At 39.0% G+C, this 17,335-nt stretch overlaps 1 protein-coding gene across 6 annotated transcripts in view; it reads left to right on the top strand.

Moving 5' to 3' along the window:
- Positions 1-17,335, top strand: part of OSBPL8 (oxysterol binding protein like 8) — a 90,587-nt gene that overhangs the window by 48,248 nt on the left and 25,004 nt on the right. For 3 of the 6 annotated variants that reach the window (XM_083838725.1, XM_083838729.1, XM_083838726.1), the window contains 2 exons: positions 12,705-12,775; positions 17,076-17,156. In XM_083838725.1, the coding sequence (XP_083694851.1) occupies positions 12,705-12,775; positions 17,076-17,156 (152 nt within the window). Of the gene's footprint in view, positions 1-1,660; positions 1,797-6,211; positions 6,455-12,704; positions 12,776-15,892; positions 16,627-17,075; positions 17,157-17,335 lie in introns of those variants that run through there. The other 3 variants (XM_083838728.1, XM_083838727.1, XM_083838730.1) reach the window with 3 other exon arrangements.

The raw sequence follows: 17,335 nt of genomic DNA, 5'->3' as shown, positions 1-17,335 counted from the left end.
CGATTAGAAACAGAAGTGGTTTAGACGCAGGGAGGTGGATTGACAGTGGAAGCAGAATGATTGGTCTGCCAGTAATGATCACGGTATCATAACGAATAGAAGGGAGAAGTTGAACGTGCTGGCGGGGGAGAAAATAAGGGTGTTTTTGGTTGTGTGGAGCTTGTACTAAGGGCGGTTATTCTGGAGTAAACATCTGAAGGACTAAAATCCTACAGACTTTGGTCTGTAGGATGCTGCATTTGGAGAGAAAACACACATCTAGCTATTTTTGCATGAGAAAGAAGGTGGAGAGTGAAAAATACGTGTTTCTAAGCATTAGCTCCTGAAGAACATTTGCTAACTGCTGGAGGGATGAGATGCCTTTGGAGCCATAATGACCAAGAAAACACAGGATTTGCAGACATTACTGTCTTTTGATAATGATTTCTGGTTTTCTTCTCACATTTCCTTTGACTTTTCTCTGTATATCCAGACAGACTTAATCATGCAAATAACTTGATGCAATCTCCTGTTTCGCTCCACTGTATCTATCCATTGAATAGAGAAACTGAAGAATGGCTAAATAATTGATTACCTTGACCCAGTAAGAGCCACTTATTACTGAGCTTATTTTACCTGAGTTCATCTTCCCTTAAAACTGACTCAGCACTAGAAAAGAAACAGCTTGAGGGTTTGTTGAGGAGGTTCTCTGACAAGCTCCCCCCCTCCCCCCCCCCTTTTTTTTTTTAACAATTTTGCATTAAGAGCAAATGAAATTAGGCACTTTCTGTATAGAGTGAGTGCAGCTAACACCTTGGATATGTTTATTAACACTTTTGCTTTTGAGTGCAGTGTGGGAATTTTGTCTAAAATCTTGCAACCCCTATTACTTTGACAGTCTTGGGCTTTCTTGCTGCATTCTTCGGAGGTATTTCGCTTTGTCTTACTTTGTCTTCTGATGCACGTACCATAGTATCATGGAGGTGAAGCCCCAGTTCTGTAAATCTGTGACTTACTTGGAACAGCTTTACTGACACTTGTGTCAGATAGGATGTGAATAAGGTTCTGTTCACAATAAAGAAGGAAGAGTTTGACCCTATATAATTTGTTTTCAGTTTGTGTTGCCAGACTGACTTTCTTGTGAATGTGAATGTTTGAAGTTGTGCTGTGTGTGGTTAGTCTTCTGCATCTATTATCTTGATGTCCTGCCTTCTTACTGTAATGCATTCTCTGGCACATTCCTCTGCAAGTCATTGTGCGTTTATTAAAACTTGCCGTTTCTGAAATGCTACTCCACCCAGCATTTGTGGCTCGGGTAAATTACATGTACTCCTTTCTGTGTGAGGTATGGCTTTGTGAAAGTGTGGTGCTGGGTTTGAAGGGCACAGCAGGGCTGATTACTGTGAAACTTCTCAAGCAAGTTCTTTTTTTTTTTCCGTGTAAATCTCGGCAAAGCTGGCGTACTTGAACCTGAACTGTGACCTTGAATTTTCTAAGTGTTGAGATGAAAAGTGTTGAAACCTGAGCAGTGAGCAAGCCTATTTACTTTGGGTGGGTGGAGCTGAGCAGGAGTGTTAGCAAGCAGGGAGGTGGAGGCAAGTACAGTTGCCACTGGGGCGCTGGGAGCCTTGGTATTAGTTCATAAACCATTCTCAGACATGCCTGTGGAATTACTCCTCAGCTAGACTGCTCTTGACACGGAAACACTAGACAACAGAAGAGCATTTGGTGAAAGAAACTTGCTACTGCAAACTACCACAACCTGTAGCCTCCTGGTTCAGATGTCTCTTCTGTGAATCAAATAGTGGTGTCTGAAGGCAAGTACATCTTTACTATCTGTTTCTGTTAAATAGGAGAAAAACACTTTTGCTTGAAGTCCCCATGCAAAAATCATATGTTGGATAAAACCCACTTGTAGGTATGGTAGCCTAGCAGTTTGCTTTTCCTGCTTTCTGCATACCGTATGGAATGTGTGTATCCTGCGTGTAGAGAGTTATCTATGACCTTCTCATTTGTTGAACTGGGGGGAGGATCCTGCTGGAAACGTCGTGTTGTCGAGATGTCAGAGCAGATGATTGTCAGACTTGAAGAGTGAGTCTAAAAAGCTTCTGTCTTCTCTGCTACACTGTCAGTTTCCCTTCTTTGTTCTCCTCCCTTTAGCTTGTACAGAGTTTGGTTTCATGATTTTTGGGCTTTGCTTGCACAACTCTTAGGGGAAAAGGATTTTTTTTTTACTCTGCATTACTAGATGTAATCCTGAGATGTATTATTGCATCAGTATCAATTTGTTCAATGTGTTCATCATTTAAAATTGCTAAAATCTATGTAAAAACTTACTGTGTTTAAAATTCCTCAGTAGGATAGTTCAGAATGTGATTTGATTTTTAGAATTCAATTTCCATGCATGGAAATTCATACCTGTGCAGCTCAGAGAGGTCTTTTTTAATAAGCCTGTGCTTTTTTTTCAGCTGTGAATATTTATCAATTGCAGAAATGTTTTAAAACTAAAACCAGCCTTTGTCAAAAGTGTTCATATGCTGTTGGAATGGCATGCGTTGTCTTGTTCATTTGTGTGCAGAGATTTATGTTTTGCCTCAGGCAATATCCTGAAAGAATGTCTTAAGCACAGGATTATGATTTGGTTTTCAGCCAGCATGTATTACTAAAGAAGCCCTGATTGAATTGAGTAGCTGATAGGAGAAATGCATTCTGTCTTTTAGACATACATATAAGGTATAAATTTTCCTCCTTGAAGAGATGTTCAACAGATTATGATGGGGGTTGGATTGGATTTTGTGGTCTTCTTGTTTGTTTTTCGTTTGAGATAGATGAACTAAGTATTTCAGTCATGGGCGTTCTCTTCTTTCTACTGATGTAGATATTACATAAAGCAGAAACCAGAAGGCTTTTTCTCCCTTTAAATGTGAAGAACCTAATTTTTGGTATGAAGAATCTTCCTTTTTTCAGGCACTGGGGCATGCACCTGGATGCCTTTAGGATAGCAGATATTTTCCTGTTTACACAGACATTTACATAAGTCTACCTTCTGCAGTTGGATTTGGCTGTAGTTCTATTTGTGAATATTTTGAAACCATGTAAACTTACAAGCTTTGTATGTTAATGCATTTTCTATGTCAATTATTAAATTATTAAGGTACCAAGAACCAAATCTGTTGCGAATAGAAGCTTTCCTGTGATGTTAGACTAATGAATGATAGCAATTCGGTTTTGATCAATAGATTGGTTCATTTCATATGAATTTATTTTCAGGTTGGGGTTGGAGAGAAAAAGGATTATTATTTTTTCTTCTGTTTTAATATATGGTGGTTAATGAAGTGCACCTTGCCGCTATTACCTGCAGAACATGCAAACAGCAGCTATTCCAAACTACTCGAAATATCTTTTCAGAAAGCTTCGAGAATGAAGCTTGTTGCAAGGAATGAGGAGGGTTTCTAGAAGCTTTGGACACCAAGTGCACGGAGAGCAGAAACCTCTTTAATATTTCAGGCAGATTCTCAAGAGTCATAATAAACTTTTAATTAAAAGTTTCAGCTTTCTTTTGACCTAACAGTCTTTCTGTTGTGTATCAGTTATCTTTCCAGCAGTGTATACTGCATTGAAGTAACTGAAGCAAATGAACACGTGTCCAAGTACTAGTGGGCATAATAAATCACAAGCTGTTGCAAAAGTGCAGATCTAGCGAATTTTCATAGCCAAACCATGTCCTAAGCTGGTTTATCACTGCAGGTTTAAGTGAAATATGAAGATGACTTGGTGGGGGAGAGGGAGATGAAGGAGAAAATTTAAATTAGAGTATTTTTTCTCCTCTCCTTGTGGTGGTGAGACAGTCATCTTTGGCAAAAGGCATAATGTGCCTCTCCCGTATTGCTGTTAATAAAGGAAAAGTTTCTTAGTAGCAGCTGCCTGATTCGGGAGGTAGCTTCAGAGAGGGGAAATGTGACTGTAACATTATCGTGCTTGGAATTCTAGCCAAAGATTTTAGGTTTGCTTCTAATTGGAGAAAGGGACATAGGAAGGAGAAACAGGTTTTTAGTCTGTACTCTGTTACAGCTTGGCTAGATGAACAGCGCCAAGGACAGGAGAGAGTATGGGAAGAAATGAGGGGTAAACCTTCAGGATTATAGTGTTTCCTCCAGCCCCTGGATATCTAGCCACTTCTCAGTAAAATGAACACAGTGTGGCAGAGAAGAATACAAAGGGAAAGAATCTAGTAGCCTGGTAGGAATATTTTTGGGAGTGGCTCCGGAACCAGCTGGCATGCCAGCTGGAGATGCAGAAGAAGTGGTCTGGAAGGCTGATGGTAGTCTCCCATCAGCCTGTGTGACCCTCCTCTGGCAGTGCAGGATACAGGCAGCATCCTCTGAGACCAGTGCCAGTACAGTCTTACTGGACGGGGTCAAAGCCTCAACGCCAAGATAGTGCTTAACACAGCCGTTAATTGAGCAAAAAAGGTCTGTAATGAGATGATACACTTCTTCCTGTGTGAAAGGGGAGTTTTTCTACTGTAGGTTTCTCTTGATTTTAATTAGAAAAAAAATAAAAATCATACCATAGTGGCTTGCTCTGTTTTGTAGCCCAGAAGATAAATTTGGAGAAGTGATGTGGTGCTATGTTTATTTAAAAAGAAATGATGGATAAATGGAGACAGGCATTAATGCAAGACATGCTCATCTACTTTCTCCCCATGCTATGCCCAAGTAAATAATTTTTCACTTCTCATACAAAAGAAGTGAAGGTTACATGTCACAGGTAATGATTTCTATTGATGGCTTGTATTTGGCTATTTCAGCTGTATCTTTTCCCCTTTTTTCTATTCTTTAACATATACTGGAACATTTTTCTGGTAAGAGGCATGAAGAAATTCAAGCAATTCATAGCATCCTGGAAGCTACTATGCTTCATGATCAGAAAAAATACTTTCAATGGTTTCTGTATGTACCTTACTGTATGTATCTATAGGTACTAATGCCCATTCTTCACAGTTAAAACCTTTCATAGAGGTTATAGAATAATTTCAGTGTACTGTATTATTCTTTAGCCAACATGAACTGAAATTACTTATTTGCAAATAGTGCATTTGTTTACCTAAACAGTTGGAGTAAACGGTATTATTAAAAGATTAATCAAATTCACATTACCACTAATTTGGTTTAGGGGATGCATGTCACTTTGTAAGAAGAGAAGACCTCTTGTACAGAGTAAGGGAGAGCATAAGTTCTCGTTTTCAAGTCTATTTTTAGTGTTTTATTTTTCTACTTTCCAGCAAACGGAGTAGGTTTCAAAGTGTATTTCATCAGAAATGTGGTCTGATGGGAAAGTGGAATTAGCGGAGACAGGAAGGAATATTCCATACATGGAAGAAGGTAGTCAGGCATGCTAGTTGTCAGGGCAAAGAAACAGCTGATCAGATGAGCAATGCACGAAGGTGGTTAGGGAGAGCTTATTTGACTTCATCCTGGTACTGATCGGCAAGACCAGTTTGGATCATTTGATTCCTAGTCTTGAAGCACAATTTACTGGGATTTTTTTATGTTTAAAATTTAAGTTGATTAGTTTAACTGCTGTATTCATTGCATAAAATATTTGGGGCATTAAAAATAAAAAACTTTTGTGTGGAGCTTACTTTGTGCAACTCTTCCAGGAGTCGGGCAGTTTGCGTATATAAATATGGCAGTGTTAGAAAAAGCTATCATTTCACCTTTTAAACAAAAATAAGAAATGATGATGTAGAAACCATGGCAATCAGCTGATGAAAGCTAGCTAGGTAAGTACCTACGGAGGGAAGTTCAGCACGTCTGCGTAAAGCAACACATTGGCTTTCTTTTCAGGTTCCCATAGTGTACCCATAGTGGATATCAAATAAGGAAGCCACCTTAGCTCCTGAGTGCAATATTAGTTTGGGATGTGAAAGACTAACAGGAAAAAAAAAAAGATTTAATGAATCCTTAAAACCTAAATAATGATTGTTTTTATGCACTTAGAAAGCAAAGATGAGTAGGACCAAAACTGAGATGTAAAAAAATGAGACGTGCTGTTGTTGTGGAGAATAGAAGCTGAAACAGAGCTGTTCTGCTTTAAGTGTTCTAATGGATTTGATGAGGACAGTGTAATGTTGCTTGGCTTGCTGCTGATTTGGCAGCCTCTGTCTCTTCGCTGCATTTTTCACGTGTGCCCTTCGTTTGTTTCTTTCCTTTTGTATCTTACTCATCAGAATATGAGGTAGAAGGCTGTTACTGCAACACTCTTGTTCCAACCAGCTAATGCTAACCAGCTTTCACAGAGAACATAATCCTTACACAAACATCTTAACTCATGAAGGAAGAGGGTCCACTGCGACGTAGGTTTTCCTCATGTGCTGGGATTTCATCTGTGTTTTCTCCAAGAGCTGATGGCCGAAAACTTGTCCGGAATGCTTCATTTGGAGGATATTATGAACTCTCTCCTGCTTCACCAGGTTTGTTTTGGTCTTGCGTTTCTTAAAATGTACAGAAGCGAATACAATTTCCACCTCAAATTTTTCAACTTGAATGAAAGTAATCTACTGAGATGTTGGTAGACGCTGTTAACAGAAATCAGAAAGAATATTGCTTGTATGCATCTAGATAATAGCTCTTTGTTAGTAGCAAGAGCTGTTGTAGATAGGCAAACAAATAGGTTAGCTTACCCTACAGCAAATATCTGTTTGAAGGGATACTGTTTACTTCGTACTGACTGGAGTATTTTGTTTTGATTTTGGGGGTTTTTATGACTGAAGTTCTGTATTGTGGTTTATAAATCTCTTCCTTCCCTGTACTTCCCTTGAAATAACAGGACAGAGCATAAGGGTATTATGCTACTGAAGAGTCTTCATGCCTGTAATTAGTGGTTTGACATATAATGACAAGACAGAGTGAATTAAGGCTAGAACAATAACCTTGCTAAACTCTGTACTGCAAGACTTCAAAGAAATTTAACATCATAAATAGCTTGATTCTCTTTTTGCTCAGATTGTTGTCTCCTGAAAGTCAGTACTAGAATATTGAAGTGAATTTCTAGAGGTTTGTTGTCCGTAATAAGTATTGCTGATACTTGAATTTCAGTAGTTTACTTCAGTAAACTTCAGTCCTTGAAAATGTGTACAAGGTCACCTTTTTCTGAAAAGCCACATTGTAAAAATTGTGCGTTCCTAGCAGAATTATTCTACATGTGTGATTTGACTTGTGCATGTGCATGGTTTGTTACAGTCCCATGGGTCCAGAATGCTGGGAAAAAAGAATAGCTTTTGCTTTCTATTGTGTGCCTTCTACAGAGCAGCTCACTGACTTCCTAAGTTCTGGCTCCGAAGTCATGGAAAAGAGTTGGGGTGCAGAGTGTACGGGAGGTTGCAGGCTGGCGATTCAGGAGCTCTCTGCACCGCTGGCTCGTGCTGGCTTGCAGAATCACTAGAGCGGCATGCTCAGCCACTGGCAGGTGGGGATAGTCCCTTGGAACACCACATTCTCTTTAAACCTCCTGTTTTACAATATAACATTTCCTTTCCATGTGCGTCAGGAAATGATCAGCCTTCTACCAAGAATCTAACACCGTGTCTTATTAAAGCTGCTCAGGAAATAAAAGATCTCAAACCTTGAAAGGATGGAGGTGGCAGCTAGACAGATCCTCCCTCCCTTTAAAATAAATGTATGTAATCTGGAAATTACTGAAATAAAAATAGATTAGTTTCCTATTTATTTCCTTCCTGTATGGGATTGTACATTAAAGCTGATCAGTGTCTGTAAGTGGACAATGAATGACTTCTTAAAATGCAGAACGAATGGAAATGAGCTTTTAGTTAATAAAATCAAGTGTTAACGCATAACTAAGAGATGTGTTCTCTCTTGGAATCTTCCATATATATGAGTAATTTAAACTATTAATATACTGGAAGGTATACTCTTTCGGTTTGGTTTAAGCAAGGAGTAGTTATTGCCTGTCTAAAAGATACTTGTGTAGTAACATTGAGAGAATTCTTTGGTTATGATTATTTCATTTTCTGTGGTGTTTGCAAAAGAAAATACGAGTCTCAGAAAATAGGTTAAAGGGCTTTGCCTGCTCTTCTGATTAGTTCAGTTTCAAAATCCACGGAGGAATCTGAATAAGTTAATATGGGATTATATTCTTAAAACTGGTTGTCAAAATAAGCTTCTGAAAATCACTAGGTTAAAAACACTTGTCTCCTGTGTTTGAATCCTAAAAGATCTTCCTTTTCCTTTTTTTACAATGTTTACTAAATAGCACTAGTACTGATACCTCCCAGAAAGTTTAGCTTATTTTGTTCTTCCAGAAGCATATCATTTTTCAGCTCAATAAGTTGTTTTTTTCAGAACTGCACATTCACATCAGTCTGTTCCTTGTTTTTAATTTGCAAGTTAGTAGTATTGTTGCTTCGCTTGCTGGTTTTTCAAGCATTCTGTTGCTTTTAATTTTTTTACTGGTTCTTCTGTCTATTGGAAAAATAAATGCTGCCACCACCACGAGCAGCAAAAAAAAAAAAAAAAAAAAAAAAGAACCACCTCCAGTGGGTAGCAATTCTTTCTTACCTTTTGGATAAAATAGACTTAGTATTAAGAAGTAACTTTTTTCCTTTTTTTTTTTCTCACTAAGGTATTCTAGCTGCAGGTGATATTTGTTGAGAGGTACAAAAGCAATATTTGACATGTAGAAGATGTTGTATGGTTATTTTGCTTGTTTTTTCCCTTTCCTTGAGATTGATTAAAGGACAGATTGCAGGTACAAATTCAAAGAATGATACCTTCAAAATAGAAGTTTCTTAACCAAACACTTTTGTTTTAAAATGTACCCTACCATAGACTTCATCCTAAGGATTCTTGAACACTAATCTCACAATGTTTCTACTGATAATTTTTTGTCAAAGATGATGTTTTGGGGGACTTGTTTTCTTTTGGTATTGACAGTGTGTCAATTCTATGACTCTTTCGGGTCATAGAATCATCGAATGGTTTGGGTTGGAAGGGACCTTAAAGATCATCTAGTCCAGTCCCCCTGCCAAGCATTGTTTGGTTTTTGTTTCAAAAACATCTTGCACGTGTGAAGTTCGGGTTGTTCAAGTTGCACGCAGTTGTCCGACTCGCTCATCTTTCTGAAAGTTCATTATGAGTTTTCATCTAAGCCTACAAGTTTTAGAAGGACCCAATAGGAACACAGTCATGGAAAGTTTTTATTGGACTCTAAGATCATATTGTGAACAGTAGCTGACTTCACTGGGTTTTGTTTCTGTTAAGACATAGTGTTGCTCTGAACACAAACTCTGTTATCCAGAATTGCTTTAGAGGCTACAGGAGTGAAACTTGTGTTTAAAAATAAATAAATCTGCAAGTGCATTAAATAATAGAGAATATAGAGAAATCCAAGAGATTTAATAGTGAGGAGTGACAGAAAAGGACTTCATCACCTGAAGTTCTGCATTGTGAAAGGTGGGCTAAGGTTATCCTATTAAAGAGTTACTGATTGAATTATAGGATTAGAAGTAGCAAGAATACTAAAATATTAAGCCCCAAACCACTGATGATAAACATTGAAAAACTTGAAGCAAGTTATTTTTATTAGAGACTACCTCCTGCCCTAGCAGTCTGTGCTGCAGGCAGTGACTTCAATGACTTTTTGTTTATTAATATCAAGAAGTATAACTTTTAGTACCTCTGGGGCTAACAAAACTACAAGAAGAGCAATAACACAAAGCATCATTTTGAGGCACAGTGTTCTTGGCTATGCTGTTATCTTTGCCAGATATCCATAGAGAAACTTCTAGTTCATAACTGGTAGCAGGAAGGGAAAAAACAGCATTTCTTATTATTGATCCTATGAATATAATTGTTTTGATGTTGTTCCCTTGAGCAAGTATTTCTTCAGCAGGGTGTGTTGTCCTCAGTTTGGGCCCGTATATAGCCTTTTGCGATATTCCAGGACAAATATCCCTACAGGTATCATCTCAAATTATTCTCAGAAGAAAGCAAGCTATTTGTTGTATGGACATGCCCCTGTCTTTATGGAGATGCACTGGCAAAAGTGTGTGTTATGCTAAGGAAGGCTGTAACTGGAGTAGCACCTGAATAATGATCTTTTTTAACATGTATTTTGTCACACAGGGAGAAAAGCCTTGTGTCTTTGTTCTGGATTAGCTTATTCCTTCCACTGGGAGGGGAGCTACAAGAAGGATAGATCAGGACATGGAGTTGGCTGATTGGGTTTTTGTTATTAACTGAAACAACATAGAGCCGGAGTCTGCAGCACTGTGACTTCAGTATTTGGATTCACCAGCAAGTCCCTCAGACATCGTTTTGCTGTTTGTGTGGCTAAGGGAGGGATCAGTAAGTGTGGTGGCACACTTCTAAAGCAGCAAGTGTGTGTACCTCTTGACCTTGAGGCACTGGGAGCGAGAAGGTGAAGTTCAGGAAGACAGCTTTGGTTTTCGCCTCCGACACTGCGTACAGAGCAGCTTGTTCTGTTTTATTTCTGTTTGGTGATACTGATGAAAATCTTGTTTATGCAAATAAAAATGTGTGTATGTTGGATAAGGATGTATAAAGTCCTTAAAGCTGTTGTGCTTATAAAGAAAGCTGTGAATTACAGCTTCTCTTCTGTTAGCACAACCCTGACGTAGCACTTCCTTGGCAATTCCCATCACTAGGTATTTTGTGTCTGTGTTTAAATAGATAAATGAAACCTGGAAGGTCATTAGGAAGTCGCTACGTTACATTTTCAGTGGAACTTGGTTCCTAACTGGGGTTTTCCTTTGGGTGTGGGGTGAGGATAAGATATCATTACTGTGATTCTAGTGCATGTTTGACTGCCTGAGACTGGCATCAAATCTAGTAACTTCTCACTGAATTTAGGCCTGTCCTTTAAGGCTTGAGGTGACCTTTGTTTTGTTCCTGCACCTAATTGCTGGTCCTGTAGAAAATGTGCTTTAGTACTTGGTCTTATGTATGAAATGTGGCTTCTGGACTATGGATCTTGACATGTCTGTTATTTTTGTATTATTTTTTGCCAAATACCCCAGTACTACAGATATTCTGCCTGTCTAGTTACTTCTTCCGTGCGGCCAAATAGCCTTCTGTGTTACACGTTTTTATTAGCTGAACAAAGCCCTCACAGATGCATTAAAAGCATTTCAAAAGGAAGGGTTTAATGAACTGGGTACATAGGGGCTTCTGTAAAGACATGTAAAGTTTTGTATAGACAGACATAAAATGTGACTGTATTGCAGTGTATATATGTTTTTAAGTCTGTTCTTCATCAGAATCTCTGCAAAAGGTAATAAATTAAAGAAGAAAACAACAAGAAAGAAATGGTTACTGAATGAAAACTAAGAGGAATCTTGTATTTCTCACATAACCTGAAGAGCAACCTGATTTCTCAATAACTTGCTGAAGCTGAAACTTCCCAAGATTTGTATTTGTGATAGGTGAATTGGTGCTGTCTTAGCGTTTCTCGGTAGTGTAAGCGGTGGAAGGGTGAAGATACTAATTTAAAAAATAATTAAAAATCCCTCATTAAACAAACTGCTCAACGGTGTTACAGAGCCCTTAAGTTCTTGTGAGCTGCATAAAGCCTACGAACACACGCATGCACTCTCCTGAAGCACATGAAGTGAACTGTTTCTCTGGAAATCCCCTCATGTCAGAGGAGTTAGGGCCGGTTTCTCCGACCAGGTTGTGGCCTGGGTGGGCAGGGGGAGCTGGGATGGGGCCTCTGGCCTCCCCCTGCCCGCAGTTTCTGCGGGTGTGGTGCCCTCTGTTGGGCCCGGCCTCCGGGCTCTTCAGCTCTTCAACTTCAGCTATCCAGCGTGGCGGGGGGCCACGCAACTGTTGGCATTTTGACTCAAATAAATGCATCGAGGAATTTGTTTTATTCCAGTCTGTAAGAGCATATGCTAGAACCAACCTTATCAAAGAAAATGGGTCACTGAGGTGTTTCGTCTGGTAACCGCGCCAGATTATTTTTCTGAGCGTAGAAGGAGAACCCCGCGTGCTGTTGTGTGGGACGTGGCAGCTGCACGGCAGCATTTCTGCAGGTCGTGGCCCCCGTCCTGCTGCCACACACGTCCCGGCCACCATCAGTGACTCACTTTGCTCTGTGGGTGCTGAGAAAGTGGTGGGGTTGCGTTGTGAGTCCCTCACATTAGTGTGGCATTTCGACTTTAAATACAAGGTATGTCAAGGCAAAAGTATAAATTCAGGATTAATACAAGCAGTCTGTTTCATGTACTTGTAAGAAATGCATTGATAAGAAATCAACTGGCAATCTTAATCCATGTTGTAGGTTTGCTTTCACGTGTGTGGATTTTAATGGTTATTTGTAGCCAAAGAAATGAACAAACCCAAACTGACTTTATTTGGTGTTGTGTGTGTGGGTAGGGGAGAGGGGGAGCTGAAAGGACAGATATTGCTGATTGTATTTTCAGCTGGTCCGGTCATTGGGTTGGGTGCAACACCATCCAAATGCAGTGGACTGTTCTCACCTCTTGGAGGGTTTTAAATTAGACTATACTGCAATAACTAATATGTTTTCAATTGATGTGATGATCTAGTATGTATATGATGTTTGAAAATCTGATTTGCTTGTGCTTTGTATGCTAAATACAATTGCAAATTTATTTCAAAGGCTAGCTCTTGTAAAATGTAATGCATTCAAATCATTTGCAACAATGCTGTCTTTTCTTTAAGGTTTTGACAAAGGGAAGGATGATGTGTCACAAAATAAAGAGGATACAGCACATTCTATGTCAAAAAGCAAGGTAAGGAAAGCAGCCTCAGTTAGGGCTTAAAATGTCAGCATGCAAAGGAGTTGAGTGTCTATTTTAATAAATGCAAATGTATTCGACTTTCATTGTAAGTAATCTTGGAGATTACTCTTCAGATTTAGCTGTAGATAAAGACCAAAATGAACTTTAATGTAGTTCTCGAGATGACACCACATGAAAATGAAACGTGGAGTCCTCTCGCTTTGATCGTGGTGTGGATGTTGCCTCACCAAATGTAATGTACGGCTGAGCCATCAACAGTACATTAAAGCAGATATAATTGCTAGTGCATGTTTATGCTTTTTGATTGTCTTTATTAATAGAAATGGAAAAAGCAGGAGCCATGCAAATTCATAATCATCATATTGTAGTCCCAAGATGAGAAAGATGTGCTGAGATGCAGTAAAAACTGAGAATGTACAAAATGGAGTTGGGAGGCACATGGCAGTAACCAAAAATATATCATCTTGCGATGGCTGAACTTTAAAAAGGAAGAAAATGGGAACTACCTGAGCAACCAAAAAATACCCTTGTTACATAGTGATCTCATTTTTTTTCTCTCCGGACTGTTTTGTTCTGATAACATTTACCTACATGAATAGTTTGCAATAGCATTCTCATTCGGAATAAAGTATTCTTTTTGATGGTCTTCGTATGGTATGCATATAACGTAAAAAGTCATTGCAGTAATGTAGCAAAAAATCTACCTTAGCTATCTGTTCCTTTCCCAAATCCTTTTGAATTTATACATTACACTTACAGAAGCTTTAAATGCTAAGACATTGTATAGGATGGTCTGATGCAACATTTCTTATATATTGCCTTTAACCCTTAAAGTGCCTGCTATGTCAAAACACTAAATTTTTATCTAGTTATTTTTAGGTATTTAGAATGTGAAACCCCAGAAAAATATTTTTAATTTTTAAAACTGATGTCTTTTTCTCCTCAAGACTTTAAAGAGGAGAAAGATGGTGTTCTGCGGAGGAGAAGGTTCTGTATAATTTGATTGCTGAATTGAGTAGCTAAGTTAAATTGTTTTTCTTATTTAAGGATTGCTGTGGGATAGAGTTTAAAGGCTTTAAATCATCCAATTGCATGTTTTGGTATTTTCTGCTAGTAACTCCACTGGCTTTTTTGGCTTTCAGGGAGGAAAAAGGTGATAGTAGACCCTGCAAACAGACTGCCAGGGAGCAGCAGGAGTGAGCAGCTCTGCAGGGAGGGCTGGCCAGGAGCGGCAGCACGACAGGCAGGAGCAGTGCCAAGAGTGCAGCCGGGCACCTCGAGCAGAGCAGGGCTGGCAGTGCGAGCTAGGCTCAGCTTATGGCATAAATCCACAGTGAGGGGCAGGCCCGAGGCCAAGCCAGGAGCTGAAATCTGTGGGTCAGCAAGGTGCTCGGCCAGGCGCAGCTGTAGCCTGGCTCAGGCTGGCACCAAGGGCTGGGAGCTGAGCTTCAATGCATCCACCTGCCAGGTGAGGTGGGGGAGATGGCTGCTTCCCGGCACAGCTCTCTTCACAGCAGCTCGATCTAAGGTCGGATCACGCAGTGTGGTGCATCGGAGCTGGCCGTAGGTACAGGCAGCACAGCCTGAGGAGCAGAGGGGAGTGCACTTAAGGCCTCGACACAAATTTTTCTGCAGTATTTCATGTGTCTGACTCTTCAAGAGAAATGTTAACACAGAAACTGAAGAAAATCAATCTGATTTAAACATTATAGTAACAGTCCCCTTCTAAAATGATGTCGTCAGAACTGCACTCTGGGAGAGCAGGTTAGCCTCTGTGGTTGTTGCAATTCTGCGATGAATTCTAGCTGAGCATCTCATGTAGTTGGTGTCTTCCATCTGACTTGAAATCACAAAATTGTGTGTCTTTCAGTTTTACAGCATCATAGTCAGGGAGATCAAGGAAGCATACTTTACCATCCAGCTTCTTTCAGATCAAAATATTTTCATTGGTCCAGAACCCTCTAAATCACTTTTGGCTTGGAAATCAAGTTAATACTGTTTCTTTTAACCTAGATATACTTTAAACTTCATTCATCTTTTTTTTTTTCCTTATACTCATTTTTCTTGGTTCTTGTCTTTCCAGGGTCTTAAGTCTTTGTGTGCTTTTCGCTGTTACTTTTATTTGTGTTTTTCTACTACTGAAGAGGAGACAGAGATATTCCTACCTCTCTTAATAAATATTATTCTTTATCCTTATTTTTGTAATGGGGCTTGCTAAGACTAGTGGTTCCATTATACCCCACAAATAAAATTCAGGCTAGCAGAAGATGGTAACTGGCTGTCCCAGCTGTGGAGGAGAAGTAGCAACCCTTCTTTCTAAATAAGGTTGTTTTCTTGTAAATTTTGATCCCATTCCTTCGGTATGGATGTAACACTGAGAAGGTCATTAGCTTAAAAATACCTGCATCACCAATCTGTCTCATAATGCATTAGACAGGTAAATATGGACCTTTGCTCAGTGTCATGCTAGCGAGCTTTATAACTGATACTGAGGAAATGAGTCTCTGTAACCTGTGATACTTAGTTTGGTTTGGGGCTTTTATATGCATGGACTTTAGATTGCATTAGTTTTCTGTTAGTGAGCAACTAGAGTATTTATGAATGTTTTACTTAAGTTGCTCCATTATACCTTGCATAACGAGTTCATTACCTCTTATTTGACAATGATAAGCATTTTTCCTTCCTCCCTTATTACATTTAAAGTAGGGTATATCCTCTAACATCTAGACAGAGGAATTAAATTTCAAGATGCATGCTCATCTTAAATTTTGAGTGTTAAAAACAGATCTTTAATACAAAATGAAGAGATGGCCTTCAGTTTCCAAGATGAATGTCGAAGTTAGGGAACATTTACTTACTTATGATTTCGGTAAATGATTACTTAAAAAGTCATGTACCCCAAATGATTCTGAGTTAGAATTACTTTTTCCTATTTATTGCACATATCTTTTTGACACTATTGTTAATGTTTTTATCTAAATATACTCCTGTAAAGTGTGACATTAAAGTTGGATTGTTTTATTTCATTTGCCAATCATTAATTTTCATTTCTTTGGTTTAAGCAATGCACGTTAAAAAAAAAAGTGCACAAGTGCACTGTTTTTGTTATTGAACTAAGCATTCTCAGAATTTGCAATATTTTTTTGACTGTCATTTTATAGGAATTCAGTGAATAAACTTTGCATTGTAGTCTGAGACTTGAAATGACTAATCAGAAATGTTGAACAGCTTTAGAAGCAGTTCTCAGAAACCTGCCCTTGAATTTACACAGTTTAGGAGGTTATATTGATTTATCTTTTTGACTAGACAGGGACTTTGGGCCCATCAGATTTACATTTCAGTGCACAAAGAAATTTAACTCTGTAATTTATCTGAAGTTTATGTATAGTGGATACCTATACAGTGTTCTCTGAGTTGGAAGAGGAATGACGTGATAACTCTGTGATAGACTCCTCTTGTTTTAAAAAAAAATAGCTCTGTGTCCCAGGGCGAATCTTTGGTGGCTGTAGTTCCCTTTCAACTAGTCGTCAACAGATCCTAAGAAATAAACTTTGAACCTTACAAGATGTGGGGAGAGGCTGTGGGGCAGAAATCACATGGTGCTGAGGCAGCATGTTGTCCTGCCATGAATAAAGACTTGGGTTTCATAAATAAACTTGAGTCTTCTTCCCCTGCCTATCACCACAGCGAGCTTCTTTAAGATGACTTGTAGAGTAACCAGAGCATGGAACTAGGGAGGAAGGAGCAGAAACAAGTGTCGTAGTGGTCAGTTGTGCTCTGGTAACTTACAGAGGATTGAATTCTGGGTTGAAGAGGCTGTATTTTCCTTCATGGGTCACAGGGTAAGTGCCTCCGTAGCAACTGATTTTGAGGAATTTGCAAGTTAGGAAGATGTTGGGATTCACATGTCAGATATGGGAACAATTTCTGTGTTTAAATACCAGGATTCTCCTAAAACCTTGTCTCTGCTGAAATAATAGCTACCTAGTCAAGACTGTGACATATCAAGTAACAGGGTATGTGGGCTAAATATTTACTGCATATAGTTCAGCTTCTGGAGTAATTTCAGGCTTCTTTCCAACAAAACCTTTATGAAAAATGACTCAAATAGGTGTTGAACAGCTCATGCTACAGGCTTTGTTGTTTTATTGAGTGGGAGAAACAGCAAAAGAGTAACTGGGAATGGGAAACTTACAAACATAATTATACACTTTTTCAGAAGTGCCTGAAACAGTGATATGGCCTCGTATCATGTATTTATTTTATTTATGCTGCTTTTTGTGAATTTCAGTCTGAATCCAAGCTTTTCAATGGCTCCGAGAAGGACATCTCTTTATCTTCAAGCAAGCTTACCAAAAAAGAGTCTCTCAAGGTGAATTAATCTCCATAAACGTGTGCACAAAGTTTTACCATATTCTTCTATTGAGAAGAGAAATGCCAAGTAGTGAGAAGACCCCTGTGGAATATCCGAGTATTGTGAGAATTAGTGTTGCTGGTTCTCTTCAGTTTTCAAATCTCATTGAACTGTTACTTGAGAATGGACTTTTATAG

This window comes from Anser anser (assembly GCF_964211835.1).
Source record: "Anser anser genome assembly, chromosome: 1".
Classification (NCBI taxonomy): domain Eukaryota; kingdom Metazoa; phylum Chordata; class Aves; order Anseriformes; family Anatidae; genus Anser; species Anser anser.
The sequence above is the reverse complement of the archived record's forward strand: the minus strand, read 5'-3'. Positions and strand labels throughout refer to the sequence as shown.